The sequence below is a fragment of the Nicotiana tabacum genome, chromosome 16 (assembly GCF_000715075.1).
Source record: "Nicotiana tabacum cultivar K326 chromosome 16, ASM71507v2, whole genome shotgun sequence".
Lineage (NCBI taxonomy): Eukaryota > Viridiplantae > Streptophyta > Magnoliopsida > Solanales > Solanaceae > Nicotiana > Nicotiana tabacum.
Window position 1 is genome coordinate 20915288 of NC_134095.1, and position 17792 is coordinate 20933079.

A 17792-nucleotide genomic window follows, 5' to 3' on the forward strand; every position below is an offset into this window, starting at 1 on the left:
GATCAGACAAATACCGTAACTAACATGTTTACCGTTTAGACACTTCAAATAGGCTACTAAGTATGTCAAGTAAACACATGTGGCTTATGTGGCATATGCGTGTTTGCTAATAACATTTTGAGCGCGTGAGTCATTTTTTCCATAGTCAAATCAGAAAATTAAAAGACTTAAATTAATTACGAAAATTTCAACAACAAAAAATCTGCTTGAGTGCTTTGTTATGCACTTTGTTCTCGGGCGTTGAAATTATTAATTGAGTAAAATTTAATCCTTGCTGCTCTTGACTTCGAATCTGGAACGAAGTATCTGAAACCCATCTTAAATTCTGAAAATATGAGTTTGTGTTACATCGTTCTTCACCTCCCAGCATTGTGGAAGAAGCTGAGCTGTTTGGATCCGAAAATTGGATGTCGAAATCGATTGGATGTTATAAATCTTTGTCGAAAGCTTCTTTGTGAAGCGGAATCTATAAATTTAGGTTTATTGCAACTGATTCGATAGGTTTTGATTCGAAATTTTTTGAAGTCAGTTCGAAGAGATGATGGTCGGGTCTGTCCAAAGAAGATAAAATTTCCGAGTTTGTTCAAAGTCTATCGAAGAAGATGGGTAGGTTCAAAATTTATGGGTTTGTTCGACGATTGATACTGTATTTGTTCGAAGTCTGTTAAAGAAGAGGAAATTTCTGAAATATAATTTAAAGAAGCGTAGTCTACGAAATTATCCCTGCCCAATTCTAGTTGCTTTTAATTATTTGGGAACGATTTGAGAAAATAAAGCTCGGAAGGGGGGCACAGATGGGGAAAGCAAGAAGATGGTGATTGTGGGTTGGGGTTGGGGGGTTGTTGGCGTTGATTTGTAAAAAGTTTTTTTTTCTTGTTTAAATATATATATATTTAATTATATTTAAATGGGTCAAATATTTGTTACAAATTACATGTGTCATTCTTTAATTGGTTTATTTAATACATCATAGCAAGTGTAACTCACGCATATGTTTAGTTGCGCTCGGGTGTTTACTTGACACACTTAGTAGCCTATTTGAAGTGTCTAAATGGTAAAGGGGTTAGTTAAGGTATTTGTTTGATCGTTGGGGACAACTTAAAATGGCCGTTTATGTATTTCGTCATTATAGAAATTTGATTGCAAATCATGTTTAGGCTATGTGTCGATACTGCTGGGACCCACAGAGGCCATGATACATGTTGAACTACCTGTTAATTGTTGTTTGTACTCGGACTCAGTTCTATTTACATATCATATCTCAGTCTCTATTATTACTTGTTGTTACATTATATCATTTCTCTTTGGGTCATGACATGCACAAAATGGTAATTCTAGTCTCAACGCAAGGGTGTAGACTATCAACTGATAACCTAATAGAGGGAGTAAGTTAAATTACACTGAGTATCCAAGAAATTTTACACCAATATTGGACAAAATATGGATCTCTTGCTATATTATAGTATAAGAAAGATAATTAATGTAGCTTATGTGCTTTCAAAAAATCTGGTATAAGTCCCTATAGTAGCATTTCAGCCATTTCTCAGGCCTATATCTTTTTATTTGTTAAACGTCACCTTTGAATTTCAAAAGGAATCAAAACTTCCATACTCCACAGATAGGAGATACAAAATGGAATAAAATCCAGAATGTTTGAGGGTTACCTTAAACATGATTTGCTAATAATCAAAGTTTCGAATGTTTAACATAAAATCAAGAAAAGGAGAGGACAAAGCAGTAAGGGGGGTTGGAATAATGTTGTCAACTTGCACAGTGTTTGGAGCCATGAAAGAAGAGCACCAGGTTAATAATATGGTTGGTCCTAAACTTGCAAAGTGAAAGTGACAACTGGGACCCCATTCATGTGCTATTGATTGTTATAACAAACCTCATTTCCTCCCACATCTTTTTTAATAGTAAATGGAAAAATATATCTCAATTTTTCCACCTCTTTTCCTAATTTGCCTATTCACCACTGTAAAATAACACTTGTAAGGGCTCATTTGGTACGAGGGATAAGGGATAATTAATCTCAAGATTAAATTTTAGATGAGTTTATCCCGCGTTTGGTTGAGATAAAATTAGGGATTAGTTATCCTGGGATTGTAGTATTTTTTTATCCTTATGGGAAAGTGGGATAATTAATCCCAGAATAATTAATTATGGAATAACTTGTTTCCCAACCAAACGACCCCTAAGAATGTTACGTTGATCTCCCTTTCATTACCATGTGTTTCTTCTTCTCTTACCAACTTCGAAATTGTCTGCTCATAATACGATGAAAGTGTCGATTTTAACATGACGCGATGGTTATACACATATAATGCACAAATTATGTATATATTATATCTTCATATGTTATTTTTAGTTTGAACGGTTGGGTGGAGGGCTATAAAGAAAATTGAGTTTATTTTGCGTGCAGAGAGTTAAACTCGTAAATTATGGTATTGATTTTTTGTATATTATTTAGGTGTTCAAAAATATTTCTTTCTATCATGTTATTGTTTTCTTTCTTCTCTTTTTGGTTTCTCTTAGGTCAGGAAGGCAAGAAAAATGTTTTAAACAATTCAGAAATAGGACAGTCTGGAATGAAAGACAATTATAGGCAGACCCAGAGATCTGGAACCATAAATCTTCTAAAGTATACCCAAAATTAAGGCTTTTACATGACATGACACCTCAAAAATCTAGTATCCTCAACAGTAATTAGAAAATGATAGTTTGGATTAGTCTTCTTTTTCTGCATCTGGACACCCATAATTCAAAGCAAAACAAACCGATCATATACTCCACAATTAGCATCTTGCAAGCTTCAAACAATGTTCCTATAATCCATTTTGTTCAGCTTCAAAAGTATTGCCGTACCCGGGTCGAGTCCTCCGAAAATAATATATGCTTCTTTTTTTTTGGAGGATTCGGCACACACCGGCAACATTTTGAAGAGTATGAGCAACATAACATATAATTCCCCCTATATTTTCTTCTCTACGTTCAATTTAGAAAAAAATTTAGGAGACCGGAGACACTGCATACCTCTACACTACACCACTTTACAATTTTCATCCTATATAATATATTCCATTCAATTTCCTCTCAACCAAACAATTCTAAGCCACCCCAGCTCTCTCTTTCAATTGGTTACATTTAAGAAGGGTCAAAGTAAGCATGTGCAAAGGGAACATGAAATCACATCAATGTAATGCTTGAAATAGTAGCTAAACAATTTGGCTTTCACCCAAAAAAATTAAAATAAAAAAGAAACAAACTTCCACCTCAAAATTCTAATGAGAAATGACAGCTCTATTTTGAAGGGTCGCGTAAGTTTTTCACTCTTCTCTATATGCACAGTCAATGCACTAAAAAATCATAGGAGTCTCAGGCACTAAGTTATATACTATTCTTTAACCTAAGAGCAAAAACCGTCTTACTCAAACTAGTGAATAAACAGTAATAAATCATGACTAAATATGAGAACTTATCTGCTTAGCAAATCTAATCCAAAAAACTAGATTTTCAGTACACATGGCCCGAAGCATTGATCATAATAACTTCATCATTGGATTTGAATGATGGGACATGGACAGTTGCATTGCCCTCACGTTCGCTTAAAATATCTAAATGCACCTCAGTTGAATTAGACACCTCATTTTAATGAATTATGACCAAACAATTTCTGCTATCTCTTCTGGCCCCTGACAGCCTTACCTTCCTCACATCCTTAAACATATGTAACTGACCACAGAACCAGACAAGTTCGTATCAGAAATGAGTACGGTACTGCTTTTAGGCCTGCTACTTCGTCCACAAAGGACCACTGGAGTAACCTCACTAGCTAGCGCTCTTTTTAATCTTACAAAACAAATTATCTTCATAGCATGTTTGGCCAAGCTGCAAAAATCAAACATATTTAAGAAATATTTTTTTTTCAAAAATACTTTTGGTGAGAAGCAGTTTGTGTTTGGCTAAATAATTTGAAAAATACTTCTGACTTCTGAGCACCAATTAGTGTAATTTGGCCAAACTTTAAAAAACCGCTTCTAAGTGTATTTTCTCAAAAGTGTTTTTCAAAAAAGTGCTTTTGGAGAGAAACTATTTTTTTCTGCTCCTCAAAAATACTTTTTTTTTTCTTCCAAAAGCTTAGCCAAACACTTCAACTTTGGAAAAAAAAAAATGCTTCTAGCTCTAGGATGGGAGAAGCTTGCCAAACATGCTATTATTCCACGCTTGCAACACACCCCTAATCTTTTTTTTTTCTTAAACTAAGTATGTGAAAATATGTTATAAATTGGTAATGATGAAACTCAAACATAAGGCTTCTAAAACTAGATTCACTCAAATTGCTAAACCTACATCTTCCTGGCCATACTGTAATTGTGTTTTGTATTAAAGATGAGGGAAAGAGAGTGAGAGGAGGGGTGAAATTTGAGGTGCAACAAGCAAGACATCGAGAATATACTCGTTCTAATTCTTTTGAAACCGATAAAATGGCATGGGATTTTAATAGGTGGGATTCCAACTAAAAAATTGACTTAACCAAAGACAACAAATACCTAGCTGCGGTGAAAATGCTTTAAGCCGCCAAAAAAAAATAAAACTCAGTATTTAGAACAAGCAAACTCACTTGGCTACTGTGGCCAAACCCGCGTTCAGGGTGTCATAAAGCTTCAGTTGACAGCTTCAAACAATTTACATAAGATAACTCTTGTATATAGAATGAATGACATTGAACTTCAAAATTGATTTCACAGGTAACTGGACTATCAAAAGAATACATTACACAACATGCTTTCATCATCTCTCCCCCCGAGTGACAACAAAAGAAAAATCTACCATTGCAAAGGGCTTGAATCGTCCCTCTAAAATCCCTAGTAAGTTGAAACAAAAACCACCTGACACGAAACAGTTATGTCCCAAAAATATGTCTGTGAACAGGTGTAGCATCAAAACTTTTAACCACTTGAATCCAAGGTTTGTCCATGATCAAGGTAGAGGTTTTTGAAAGATGTCCAACAAATAATACAGGATCTCTGAAAGGATGAAACTCAAAATTCTTTTTACCACTAAGTTTAGTCTCCAACTCACTGACCTCTGACTTACGCTTCAAACTTCCATTCCCAAGACTACTATGTAGCTTCTTCAATGATATATCTTGACCATTGGCCAAGTCAGCCTCATCATCGCCGCCTACTGGCTTCCCAAAGTCGATCAAACACATTGCCCTGTAGGATAAATTTCAGCAGATGTTATTATTTTAGTGGAACTCAGAAAACTTTTATTGCCTTAGTAATTGATGTGACAACAATATTGCATGTCAATTGCAATGAAAAGGTAAGCAAAGTGTTGTAGCATGCAACAAAATACTGGAGAAACATAACGCCACGTATACTTGCTGATTACTTGTGTTTCCAGCCATTCAATAAGATTTAAGTTTAACTTGAACAAGTATTTTAGGGACATATATCCATGTCAGCCTCTTCCCCAAAGTAGAGGGTAAAAAGAAAGAAATAAACTCAGAATACCTGCCTTTCAAAAGCACAGATTACCGGTACATGCTAATAAGCCACGACATATGCAAAAAGTCAAATATCGCATCTCAAATGAAGCCTATATAGTGCAAGTATTTTTAGCAAATCCAGCTTGTGTTACTTTTCTCTCAGGTAAGTGTCATTCCTAATAAAACCCTCTATAGGAACTACGAAGTTACTTTGATTTTTAAAAAGTAATGATAAAAGTGACCACAACTATAAATATCTGAAGTAGAAGGATCAAGTTTGTCAAAAAACAATTAGAACATACCTTGGACTATAGACGATGACAGATGAAGAATTGGAAGGTGGGAATGAAAGCCCAATCACTTCTCCAGGAAATTCTTGATATCTCCTCGGCAGGGAAAATGTATTACGATTTGACCATTCTCCCAACTGTTTAGCTTCAACATCTAAGGCATATACCTGGTTGGACGAAGTGGATACTATAAGCACATTGCTATTTTGAGGAGTAAAACCACCTGCCATAACTGAATGACCATCCAATCTTGATATAAACCAGTGTTGCCTGCTCCATGACAAAATGCATTCAGACCCAAAAGAAACAAGAGAGTACAAAATGATGACGGAATAAGCATATCCTATCAAGAAAGTTGAGGTATCCCGTGGAAAGGAAAAGAGTTTTCAAAAATATCAAACAAAAAAGGTGAAATTTAAAGGTTTAAAGTGAAGATATACTGGACGGCAGATTAAATACATGTAGGAATGTAGGATAGGATGTCCAATACCTCTGTATCTCTAGATTAAATATATACACATCTCCAAAGCAGTTGATAGCAGCTAGCCATTGCCCATCAGTGCTGGTGAACAGTCTAGTTATGGGAGGTTCAGTCGGGGACAGTTCTTCAGCGTATTCTTTATGACGAGGTGTAAAAACATAAATTATCTCTGAGCTTCCTACATCCACCACCTAGAACACAAAAACTGCAATTTCAGGAACTATAAAGCTGCTAGATTTGATGGCTCAGATATATTAGTAGTCTAAACAAAAGTAATCAATTTGATTCCTCAGATTAATTCACAGCCTAAATATCAAACAGTTCCTACAAGCAATGGTCATTGGAATGCACAGAAAGATATCGATCCGCAGAACTGCATCCTCTTAGTAAAAACCATACAAAATTAAAATTTCAATCAGCTCTCACATCTGACATCCACATGAAGATAATAGATCAACACCATAATTAAATGGAGAATATGACAAGTTCCACTAAAGACCATGCCCTTACCCACCAACCACAGCCACCGTACCCTCCTTATTCACCAGCATCTCATGCTTGCTCCCCCTTTTCCTATCCATTTGCCCACTACTTCAGCCTCCCTCCAGTGGTAATCTCAGCGATTCAACCAAGACGTGATTCCAGATTTCCTCCCTTTCATTATGCCCAATGATGCAGTTTGGTGCTAGGATGGCAAGGCAGAGGAAGCCATAATAAAGTAGGTGGAAGGGTTCAGGGATGCAGGATTCAACAACAACAAAGGTGGTTAGCATTAAAATCATGATTCTTAACCAAAGGTTCCCAACCTTAGTAAGATCCCTATTGTCCTAAAACTTCCTAAGCATTTCTTAGTAATGCCAAGGCTGCTGGCAAGTGAACTCACTGCAACTTACAAGTGGAGTAAGATGCAAATGTACAGTTAATTTTTTAAAAACATAAAGTAGAAGATAAATAAAAAAGAAGATAAACAAAGAAGGTACTGACGTAGACCCTTCTGTCACACCCCGCTATCATCAGCCGAGAAGAATCAGCGCTGAAAACCATTGAATGGGCAAATGGCAGTTCCAAAGGGAGATGCCTTTTGTTGACTGCCCATGGACTCTTGCTGGCAGCACTTCTCTTAAGCTCAAGAAGGCTGGGTTTTACATGATCAGAATAAGCAAAAAAGGCACCAGAAGGCGAAATTGCACTGCATGTAATTTTCCTTGAAGCTTTACACTTAACTCGGGCGACCAGATCTGTCTTGGCAGCCCCAGCAGATGGACCACAGCTGTTGGACACAGCTCCATTTATTTCACGAACACACAAAATATCAATCCAGTATGACGCTTGGATTAAGAGTAACGAAGAGTGATTGAAAATCGTATTTATTGCAAGTTGTATATGCGGCCTCTGCGGTGCAGGACAAATGTCATGTGGGGAAAACTTGGTAAACTCCCTCGCAGAGTATGCAAAAAGTTTAGTATCATCACCGCCAGAGATAAGCATTGGCACGCCTAAATGTGCCCATTTATGGTAACTAGACTCAAGGGGGTTCGACCTAGATCGAGGTCTCTTTTCGTCCCGTTCAACTATGGCATCTGAAAGGAAAATGAAAAAACATTAACAATATAACAGCATAAATACCAAATGGACTCTATTAAGACGACTTTCAGCAAACAAAAATTTCAATTCAAAAAATGGGCAAAGTATTAACTTTATTTTCAAAGGAGAAGCATAAAAGCACACAAATGAACTAACCTTCAGCACTGATGGGCACAGCAACAGTCAAGGCCCTCACATCATGTGTATGGGCCCTCACATGACTAACATAAACCCATTTCTTGAGGACTCCAGAGGTTATATTTCCATCATTAGCCCAGACAAAATCCATAGAGAGCTTATAAAGTATGACCTAAAGAACAGTTGCGTGTTGTTAGCAGCTACAAGAGCATGTTTCCCAGTCATTTCTAAACAGTTATAGACTACAATGTTCACAGTAAAATATCAGAAATGATATTAATTCATAATTATAGAAGCACGGTAAGACCAAGACTTTTGCAACTGAAAGAAGGTTATGCAATAGGCAGAAAATAGAAGCAACCTTTATTTCAAAATTTAATTAAATAACTCTTTTGCTTTTCTCTTCACTTTCTTTTACCTTGAAACATTTACAAAATAAATGGAGGAAAGTTATCTCAAATGACCTAAAACAAGTCAGAATCAATGCAAACTTCGCTAAGTATCAAACACAAAGAAACCAAATAATCCGTATAAGCCATACCAAATAATTTGGATTAAACTAATTATCCGAGTAGGGATAACTGGAAAAGACAGAGATCTAAAAAGTAAAAACATATCGCGAAAGAGAAATTATTTAGTAGTGGAATGAAGTAGACCTGTATTAAGCGGAATGGATATAGAGATTTCATATAGCCGGCCATAACTGATTAGTGATTGAAGCATGGTTACTCGAGAAACTTGAAATGATGAGAGTTTAAATGGGTAGTCAAGCCACTCAAGAATCAAAGGCTTCTGACATGTTATGTTTTCAGTTTCCACAAGCCAATGACCATGTGTATGACAACTTAAGCAACTAAAGCACCACAACCTCCTCCAAACCCATCCCCATTCGTCTTTGAATCCTTTACCGGCATTTGCTAAGAGGATAGTACAAAAAACAGCAAAAGAAAGCAGTCTGACAAAATCAGAGAAGCATCCCTTTCTGCGCCAGGCAAGGAAGAGTGATGTGAACGAAGACACAGCAGGACAGAAATGTAATGAGTTCCATTACATACTGAGGACATCATTCTGATGGGTTTTTTACATAACTGTCTGAGAATCCAAAGCAGTGCACTAGCATATATTGAGTTGTCATCCTCTAATATTTGTTTTTTTTTAAAAGGAGAGTTGCCATCTTCTAATATTTGTTATCGTGCGACTGACGAATATCTAAATACTTAACAGCGTTTGAATTAGATAAAGGTGGTGTTGGTTTAGTTTGCATTAGATATTTTTTTAAAACAATTCCGACTTGCTTTGGGTAACAGTTTTTAGGTTGTTTAGGGAGAAGCGACTTTGAGTTTGTTTTTGGGGAAAATATCACTAAAGCCCAAAAAAATTCTTTGAAGCTCTTAAATATGTGAAATGAACCAAGAATAAACCGACAAAAACATCTAACGTTAATTCTTCAAATAAGAAAATCTGGTTGAAGGTGAAAATTGTTGTTGCAAAAAAGATTTATGGGGCCAAAATGCAAGTTAACAAAAGCTGAAAATTCATTTTCTGCTTTAGTAGAAAGCGGGCCCTTTGTGGGCCTACTTAAGTCCATTCCACACGCACCCACCAGTAAACAGTACTAGTAATGTTTATTTAAAACTAGTGGTTTTCCGGAACAAACAACACCTCACTATCAACTGGGCTAAAAATCAAAAGTGGCACAGCATCATAGTTTTTACTAGAATAGTAGGGGGACAAGCCCCTCCAACTCCAACAGAAAGTGTTCATTTTGTAGGGGTTTCCATTTATATACCTGACCATCGGAGCCAGCAGAAAACACCCTTCTATGGCTGGGAGATGCTGCTAAAGCAGTAACATCACCTTTATGATTGGAAATGGCATTCACAAGAGTCCCATGCTTGGTGTCCCAGAACTGAACACTCCCAGAACTATCAGCACTCACCAGGGTACCACATCTGGAAACAATGTGAAGTTAGAAGCGAGAAGAAAAATTGGAGCATCTTACAGAACACTCTTAAAAATGGGAAAAATGAGTTTCATTTCCAATTCAATTTTCACCTCAATGCAAGTAACGACCATATGCATAGTTCAGATCCACTACCCAGACCTCCAAGACCAACTGATATCCTGTATATTTCATGAGCAAACTTGGCATCCCAGCATCTTATAAACCTACAAATAAGCAACTCTATCAGATAGTTCATTGTGTACATCCTATAAAAAATAACTTCAGCGCTCAACCTACACTTGTGTCCTTTCTGAGTTTTCAGCAGAAATCAACTAGTAAAAATTCAGCATAGATATGTTAAAAGTAGAACATACCCATCACTACTCCCAGAAAATATCCTACTTGCATCAGAACTCCAAGTGACACTCAATGCACGTCCTGCCAAAAAAAAAAAGATAAATTTATAATTCCAAGCAACAATCGCATTTGTACTCTGACTCTTAGGGATAGCTGTCTCACCACTGACCCTTGGCAATGATCTTTTGTAAGTTAAGTTTTCGTCATCATCGACACAGTAGATTCTTACACATCCATCATCACAAGCAAATGCTATTCGGCTATTATCACTAGCATGATCCTCGTGAAGCTCTATGGACTCATCACCATCTTCGCTTTCACTGCTCTCGCCATCACTGCTCTCGTTATTGCTGTGATTGGCGTGGCCATTCTCATAAAGCTTGGGAGACTGCTTTTGATTAAGCTGTGGATTATTGCATGGTTCCACAGCCATCTGCCATATTGAAACACCAATAGAATCTAGCGCAATCTGCAAACAGCCATAGCAACAACAACATTACTTGATCCACATCAAACAAAATACAAAAACCACTATCAACGAAATAACATATCCTACATTGGAATAAATAGTGGTTAGAATAATGATGAGCAGCACAACAAAAATGCAAAAATATCTTATCTTTCGTGGTAGTCAACTTTCACTTTGCATTCATTTCTATGTTAACAACAAAATTAGGTTAAAAGGTTTCATTTTTCATTGTAATTGCAAGTCTATTGAACCCTAAGCTACTTACAGGTTATCAAAACTTTTCCTTTTCTATTTTTGAATAATAGGAAATCTCCAGTAAAAAGCAATATTCAGCTCAAGACAATAAAAGCAAGGATTTTTCTTCACACACCTTCTGTCTCAAATCAAAAAGGTCCCATTCAGAGACTGATCCATCAATGCTGGCGGAAAACAACCGACCAGCAGCCGAACCACCACTCGAACCGGACCTACACCAAACCAGCGAAGAAACCCTAGAATTTGGATTCCCGTGTATTGTCTAAGCAAGCACCAATCAAATTCAAACTTTTAATTAGAACCGGGAAAGAAAACAATACATAAGCAATATATATAAGTATATATGTACGTACGAGCTGACAGTGCCAGCCGACAGAGCCAGGAGAAACGAGCCAAATCTCAAGAGAGCCGTCTTCACGAGCGGCAGCAACTTGAGAATCGTCGGCGCTGGTAGCTAAAGCTACCACCGGTGATGGCTTCCACTCAACTGAGCTGCTCCTATATACTGAGAGCATTTCCAGTCCTCAATACTATAGCTTTATTGAAGAGTTTTTTCGGCTGATTGGTGAGTTAGAAGAAATTTTGAAGTGGAAAGGGAGAAAGAGAATAGGACATTAGCGCCGCTAGGTTTTTGCCGAGGGTTTAAGCGCCGGATCCATCTGCTACAAACGGGTCTATCAAGTTTTTCTTATTTTAAATTTTAATAATTAAGGCTCCACCTTCTCTTTTCTTTTTTTCTTCTCCCTTTTTAAGTTTTAAAAGAATTGAAGGAAAAAAAAAAAAGAACTTGAAAAAAAGGCAAACTATTATGTCCAAAAGGGAGCAATTTAATCTTTAAGGGGTTGTTTGGTTTAGAAATGAATCATGCTGAAACTATTATGCAGAGATTAGAGTATAAAATTAATTACAACAAAAATATAATGCAATCAAAAGTTGGGAGTTAATAATGCAGATTTAGTGCGGAGATTAAATCAGTAAGATTAACAAACAACACCTTAGGATAAGAAATATCGGTAAAGAAAAGAAGTTGCTTTGTTTTGGCTTAATGTGGTGTTGTTTTGTCTAAAAATATCATATAATTGCTCAATATTTAGCTAGGATACAAGGTATGATTCAGCTTATATAAAATATGAGATAGGTAGAGAGAGGGAATATTGATTTCTTTTACAAACATGTCTAAAAATCTATATATATTATATATTAAAGCAAGAAAGTTTGCATTGTGGTTAAGCCAAGTGGTAAGCTACTATAAAGCCACTTGGCAATCTTAAATTTAAGATTGTGGAGATTGTCAAATAAGGAAATATTACTTAAGAACTATATATGAAATTCCATTTATTGAAATTAAATTGAAATAAGAATTCTTTTTTAGAAAATAAAGTTCAATCATTCTATTAATATTTTCTAACTGTAATTTTTTATTTGGAAAGTAAAGAATTTTGATATCAATAATATTTTGATTCATTTTCTAATATCAAGTGAGAAGAATATATCCTACCGTAATTTAATGTGTAATTTTAATTTATTGTAAAAATTCAATATTTTTTAATGAGTTAAAGATAAATATATTTTAAGCTTTTAACCTAAAGTTCAGAATGTATCTATATTTAATAATTTATTTATTTCATAATGGATAATCCAAAATGTCTATTTTAGGCTAAGTTTTCTGAATTTTAAACAAGTATACAATAAAAATAATTTTTTAAAGGCTAAAATATAAAATGAAGATAATAAATAAATGATACTCAAAAATATTATTGATAAATTTAAATATTAATTTGAGCAGTAGAATAAAAAATAAATGAATATAATTTTTATTACAAGAAAAGAAAAACTAAATTCATCTATTAATGAAAATTATGGACTATAATATGAACAACTCTAAGTTATGGGTAATGCAATAACATGAACAAGGAATCAAAAAAAGAAGAAAAAATATGTAATTAAATAATTTCAGTAGTAGATGTATACGTAATGATAAGACTTATTTGATCTTTGAGAAGAGAAAGCTTTTAAAATATTAATGATCTAAGTCATACTATATAAATAAGATACACGTATTTAAAACCGTTATAATAGATAATACTAAAAAGAATATAATCAATTGACATACTTCCGAGAAACAAATTAAAAAAATTTAAATATAACTTAAATTATTATATAGTTAATTTAAATGGAAATTTAAAGTCAAACTTTCATATAAATGAAATAATTATATAAAATTTCATAGTAGAGGGAATAATATGCACTACTAGAAAACCGAAATTTAGCGATCAAAATTTTGCGACCAAACTTGGTCTGTCCAGATTAGCAACCAAAGTTGATCGATAAAGGGGAGAAAAATATTTTATATTTATTTTATATAAATTATCGAGCAAAGTTGGTCGGTAAAGTGGTCAACATGTTGACCCAGATGGTCAGTATTGTGTAGTCAAAGAAAATTTCACATTACCGACCAACTTTGGTCGGTAATGTGGGACCCAGTTAAAATTTTTTAATAGTTATATTATTATTTAAAATATTTTATAAAATATAAAGAAATCTTATTTAAAATTATCGACCAAAGTTGGTCGATTAATACAGGGGTAGCCTTTACCAAACAACTTTGGTCGGTTATGTGGTCAACATTGGTCAAAATTTAAATCACTTTTATATTTACCATCTAAATAATATAAAAGTAATCCGTTAATACTTTTGTAATATAACGGATGAATACACTAACATATACTATAACATGTTATATATGTAGTTAAAGTAGTACAACGAAGCATATATATGTGTGTGTGTGTGTGTGTATCTATATAGATATAGATATAGGTAATACGTTTTGTTTTTAATATTCAATGATGCATCTAAGTAAGTTATAAGTCGATGAATCAATTTACAAACAGATATATTTGATGATAAATTATATATACTAACTAGGATCTTCACAAGTCTATCAATCCCTAAAAGAACCCGACCTTTATCTATATAGATATAGATATAGGTAATACGTTTTGTTTTTAATATTCAATGATGCATCTAAGTAAGTTATAAGTCGATGAATCAATTTACAAATAAATATATTGTCACGACCCTAAATACCCCGGTTGTGATGGCGCCTATCGCATTACTAGGCAAGCCAACCCAACAAGTAACCACAGTTAATTTCTTTTAATAAAAATATTTTTCTAACATTTAATTAAGTCTCAATTTTCATATGGAATACATAAATTACTTAAATGTGTGGAAAATATTACAGAAAATAGACCAACACAGCCCAAACATCTGGTGTCGCAAGTCTAGAGCCTCTAAATACAACTAGTCCGACTGACTAATACCAAATAAGCCCTAAAATGTAGAAAACAAGGATAGTAAGGAGGAAAGCAGGGCTGCGGACGCCGTGTAGTAACCTTGCAGTCTCCGATAAGCTCTGGAAAATGCTGGGGATCCTCACTCTGCCGTTCGGACACCTGGATCTACACACAAGGTGCAGGGAGTAACGTGAGTACGCCAACTCAGTAAGTAACTAAAGTAAATAAGGTCTGAGAGCAGTGACGAGCAGTTAAAAATCATATAAAAGAGTAAACAACAGAATATCAAGTCAAACTCAATAGTTTAAAAGCCAAATTCTTCATAAAGCTTAAGTTTCAATTGAAATACTTTGAAATCATTTACTTAGTAGTTTTCAACAGAGGCTCATTATGGAAAAAATGGGTTAGAGAGAAAGGCTCCACCTTCTCTCTAAAGGTTCCCTCTTTAAACTCCCTAGCTCTTCCCTTCCTCACTTTCTTTCTCCCATCTTCTCTAGATGAATACTAGCAAACTAAACAACTTGAACCAAAAAGACTTGACCCTCAATGCCTTAACTGGAGAAATGTCCAGCCAAGCTTTAACAAATGAGCAAGTAGCCCTAGGGGTAACGCCAGGCCCATCCCTCGCTACACCCCCACCAATGGACATGGAAATATGTAGAGGGAAACACACGGATGAACCAGCAACTGGAACAAAGGACATATCAAACCCTACAAAGAGGATGACCTTCCTGGACACCTTGATATCGGGTAACATCGCAAATAATGAACCAGAGGGCAGCCAAGTCACAGTACAACAAAACATGGACTCCTATGAACAAGAAGATGAAACTAATAACTACCCTAACCCAAAGTTCTTCATTCCCATCACCTCATCGGAAAAGGAGCGCATATACAAAAACTGGACCAACGCTCTTATTATCAAAATGTTTGGTAGGAGAGTTGGTTACCAATTTCTCCAAAAAAAGCTTCATGCGATATGGAAACCAACTGAAACCCTATCGCTGGTGGACCTAGGATGAGACTACTACCTAATAAAATTTGCTAAAGAGGAGAATTATAACAAGTCCCTCCATGAGGACCATGGTTCATAGGGAATCAATTTCTCACAGTAAGAAAATGGGAGCCCAGATTTGTAGCTTCCAAAGCTACGTTAACATACTCAGCCATATGGGCAAGACTCCTGAAATTACCCACTGAATTCTATGACTACGATATACTCCAAAAAATTGGAGAAAAGCTAGGACAACTAATACGCATTGATTCATGCACCGAATCCGCGCTAAGAGGTAAATATGCTTGACTATGCGTAATGGTACCCATAGAAAAAACTCTCAAAACCTACATTGTGATCGGCAAACACATACAACAGTTTACCTACGAGGGTTTCAATCTCCTATGACAAATTGCGGCATGCTTGGACATAACTAGAGTAGTTGTCTTTACCAAAATCCAAAGATGGTGGAACAACAGGAAACAAATTCATCCAAGACACTGCTTAAGCCACACACGGTGGAGACTATCACACAGAAGATTGACCAATGGACAATTGTTACTCACTAAAAGAAAAACAAAAAGTATCAAAACAATTCACACAACTTAAACCCTAGAAAAGACCTAGAGTACCCTAAAGGATTGACTACCAAAAAGCCTAGCCAAAGTACTCAACAATGGCAAAAAACCGATGCTGGAAATGCCCAGAAGCTATCACCAAACATTGAGGGAAGCCAAAAACTGCTGGACAATACTCAGCCTTTAGGTGAGTCTTCTGCTATCTCACCTCGTCCCTCTATAGACCAAAGCCAACAAAAGGATAATACTTTTCTTAAAGACCCAAGATATCAACATCACAAGGACAATCCCTTCTCTTGCCTTTACACAAAGGACCTTGCTATAACCAACCTAGAAACCATTAACTCCCCCCTTAACTCATATACACCATTGGGCAATAACTCTTACCAAACAAAAGCACATGACAACCCCTTAGCTGTAGTAGTAGTACCAACGAAGGACAACAACAAAAAGCAATCTATGGATATAGACTCTAATATACCTACAAATAGTCAATCCCCCTCATTAATGCAAAACCTTAGTAGCCCACAAATTAATACCTCCAACTCACCTCTACAAGCCTTCAGCCCCCTACAACAAAAACACAGTATAAATCAACCTCATTCCTTGTCAACCTCAAGTCATAACCCCATTAATGAACAAGACATCTTGACTCCTAGGATGGACAAAACTTTTGCAGCACATAATGGCCCTACTACCTTAGTAACGAATACAAATAGTTACCTACCCACTAGTAACGATTCCAACACTCCAAAAGACTCAATCCAAAGTAAAAACAAAACACAAGATGCCAAGGCTACCATACAACTACAACAGGAGGTACCCAAGGCCACGAAGAAATGTTTGGACGAGGCCACAACTCTCAAACTAACCCCAAACCCCTCTGATCTTCACTACAAAGCCCATACAACCAGACCATGCTCCCCAATCTTGGTTGGAATGGGGTCTCATGGGTCATGCTTTGAACATAAGCCTACAACTAGAGGGGAGGGATCTTATAGTCCAAATATGTTTATCTTCTTTTGTTTTTCCTTTTTTCTTTTTATTACTCCTTCTGTCTCAAGTTATCTGTCGTGATTAATGCTGCTCGGTGGGCCGGGCCTGAACCGGACCGGACCGGGCCCGCGGTCCTAACGGGCCTGGTGGGCCTGGTGGGCCGGTCCTGGGTGGGCCGGTCTTGGTGGGCCTCTGAGCCCGTCACGGGCTGGTCTCCATGGTTGAGCCCACGAGCCCGGGACCGTTTGGCCCGGGACCGGCAGGCGGGCCTGGGCCGGTCCTGGCGGGCCTGGCGGGCCCAACGGCTATTTTAAAAAAAAAAAAAAAAAAAAAAAAAAAATCAAACGGCCATATTTAAAATCTAGCCGTTTGGGCTGAAAATATGACCGTTTTTTAAGTTAAAAAAATGGCCATTTGGCCCCCAAACTTTATTTTAACCCCAAACTTTATATAATTACACTTTTCCCCATTTCTCAACTATAAATACCCCCTCATTCTTTCATTTTTATTCACCAATTCATCAATATCTCTCAATATCTCTCAATCTCTCTCAATCTCTCTACTACAATTACTTAATTTATTGTTGAAATTTCGTGAAAAATTGTGAAGTTGTTGAATTGAAGTTTTCAAGTGTTCAACGATTTTCAATTTTCAAGAAGTTGTTCGGCAATCCGGTAAACTCGTTTCAACTCTTACGTTTTTATAATATATTTTTGTGTGGTTTAGTTTGCATAATTATAATTAATATGGCATTTACTTTGAAAAAAATGTTTGGTAAAGGAAAAGATAAAACCGGTGAAAGTAGTGGCCAACCAACTACCCTTCCCCCGGCTCCCCGACCTAGAAAAGATAAGCAAGTTGAAAGTAGTCGCCAACCTAGACGTCCTCCTCCTTCCGTAATTCTTGATAGTGATC

General features: G+C 36.1%; 1 protein-coding gene across 1 annotated transcript; it reads right to left on the bottom strand.

Moving 5' to 3' along the window:
• Positions 1 to 4685: 4685 nt before the first annotated feature.
• Positions 4686 to 11736, bottom strand: LOC107793854 (WD repeat-containing protein PCN). The gene is made up of 11 exons (XM_016616299.2): positions 11367 to 11736; positions 11129 to 11275; positions 10452 to 10758; positions 10307 to 10370; positions 10043 to 10156; positions 9777 to 9939; positions 8006 to 8159; positions 7250 to 7845; positions 6275 to 6456; positions 5797 to 6054; positions 4686 to 5219 (listed from the first exon to the last, which is right to left on the bottom strand). Exons 1-11 carry the CDS (start codon positions 11526 to 11528, stop codon positions 4904 to 4906), a joined length of 2463 nt encoding a protein of 820 aa, XP_016471785.2. The 5' UTR covers positions 11529 to 11736; the 3' UTR covers positions 4686 to 4903.
• Between the last annotated feature and the right edge of the window lie 6056 nt (positions 11737 to 17792).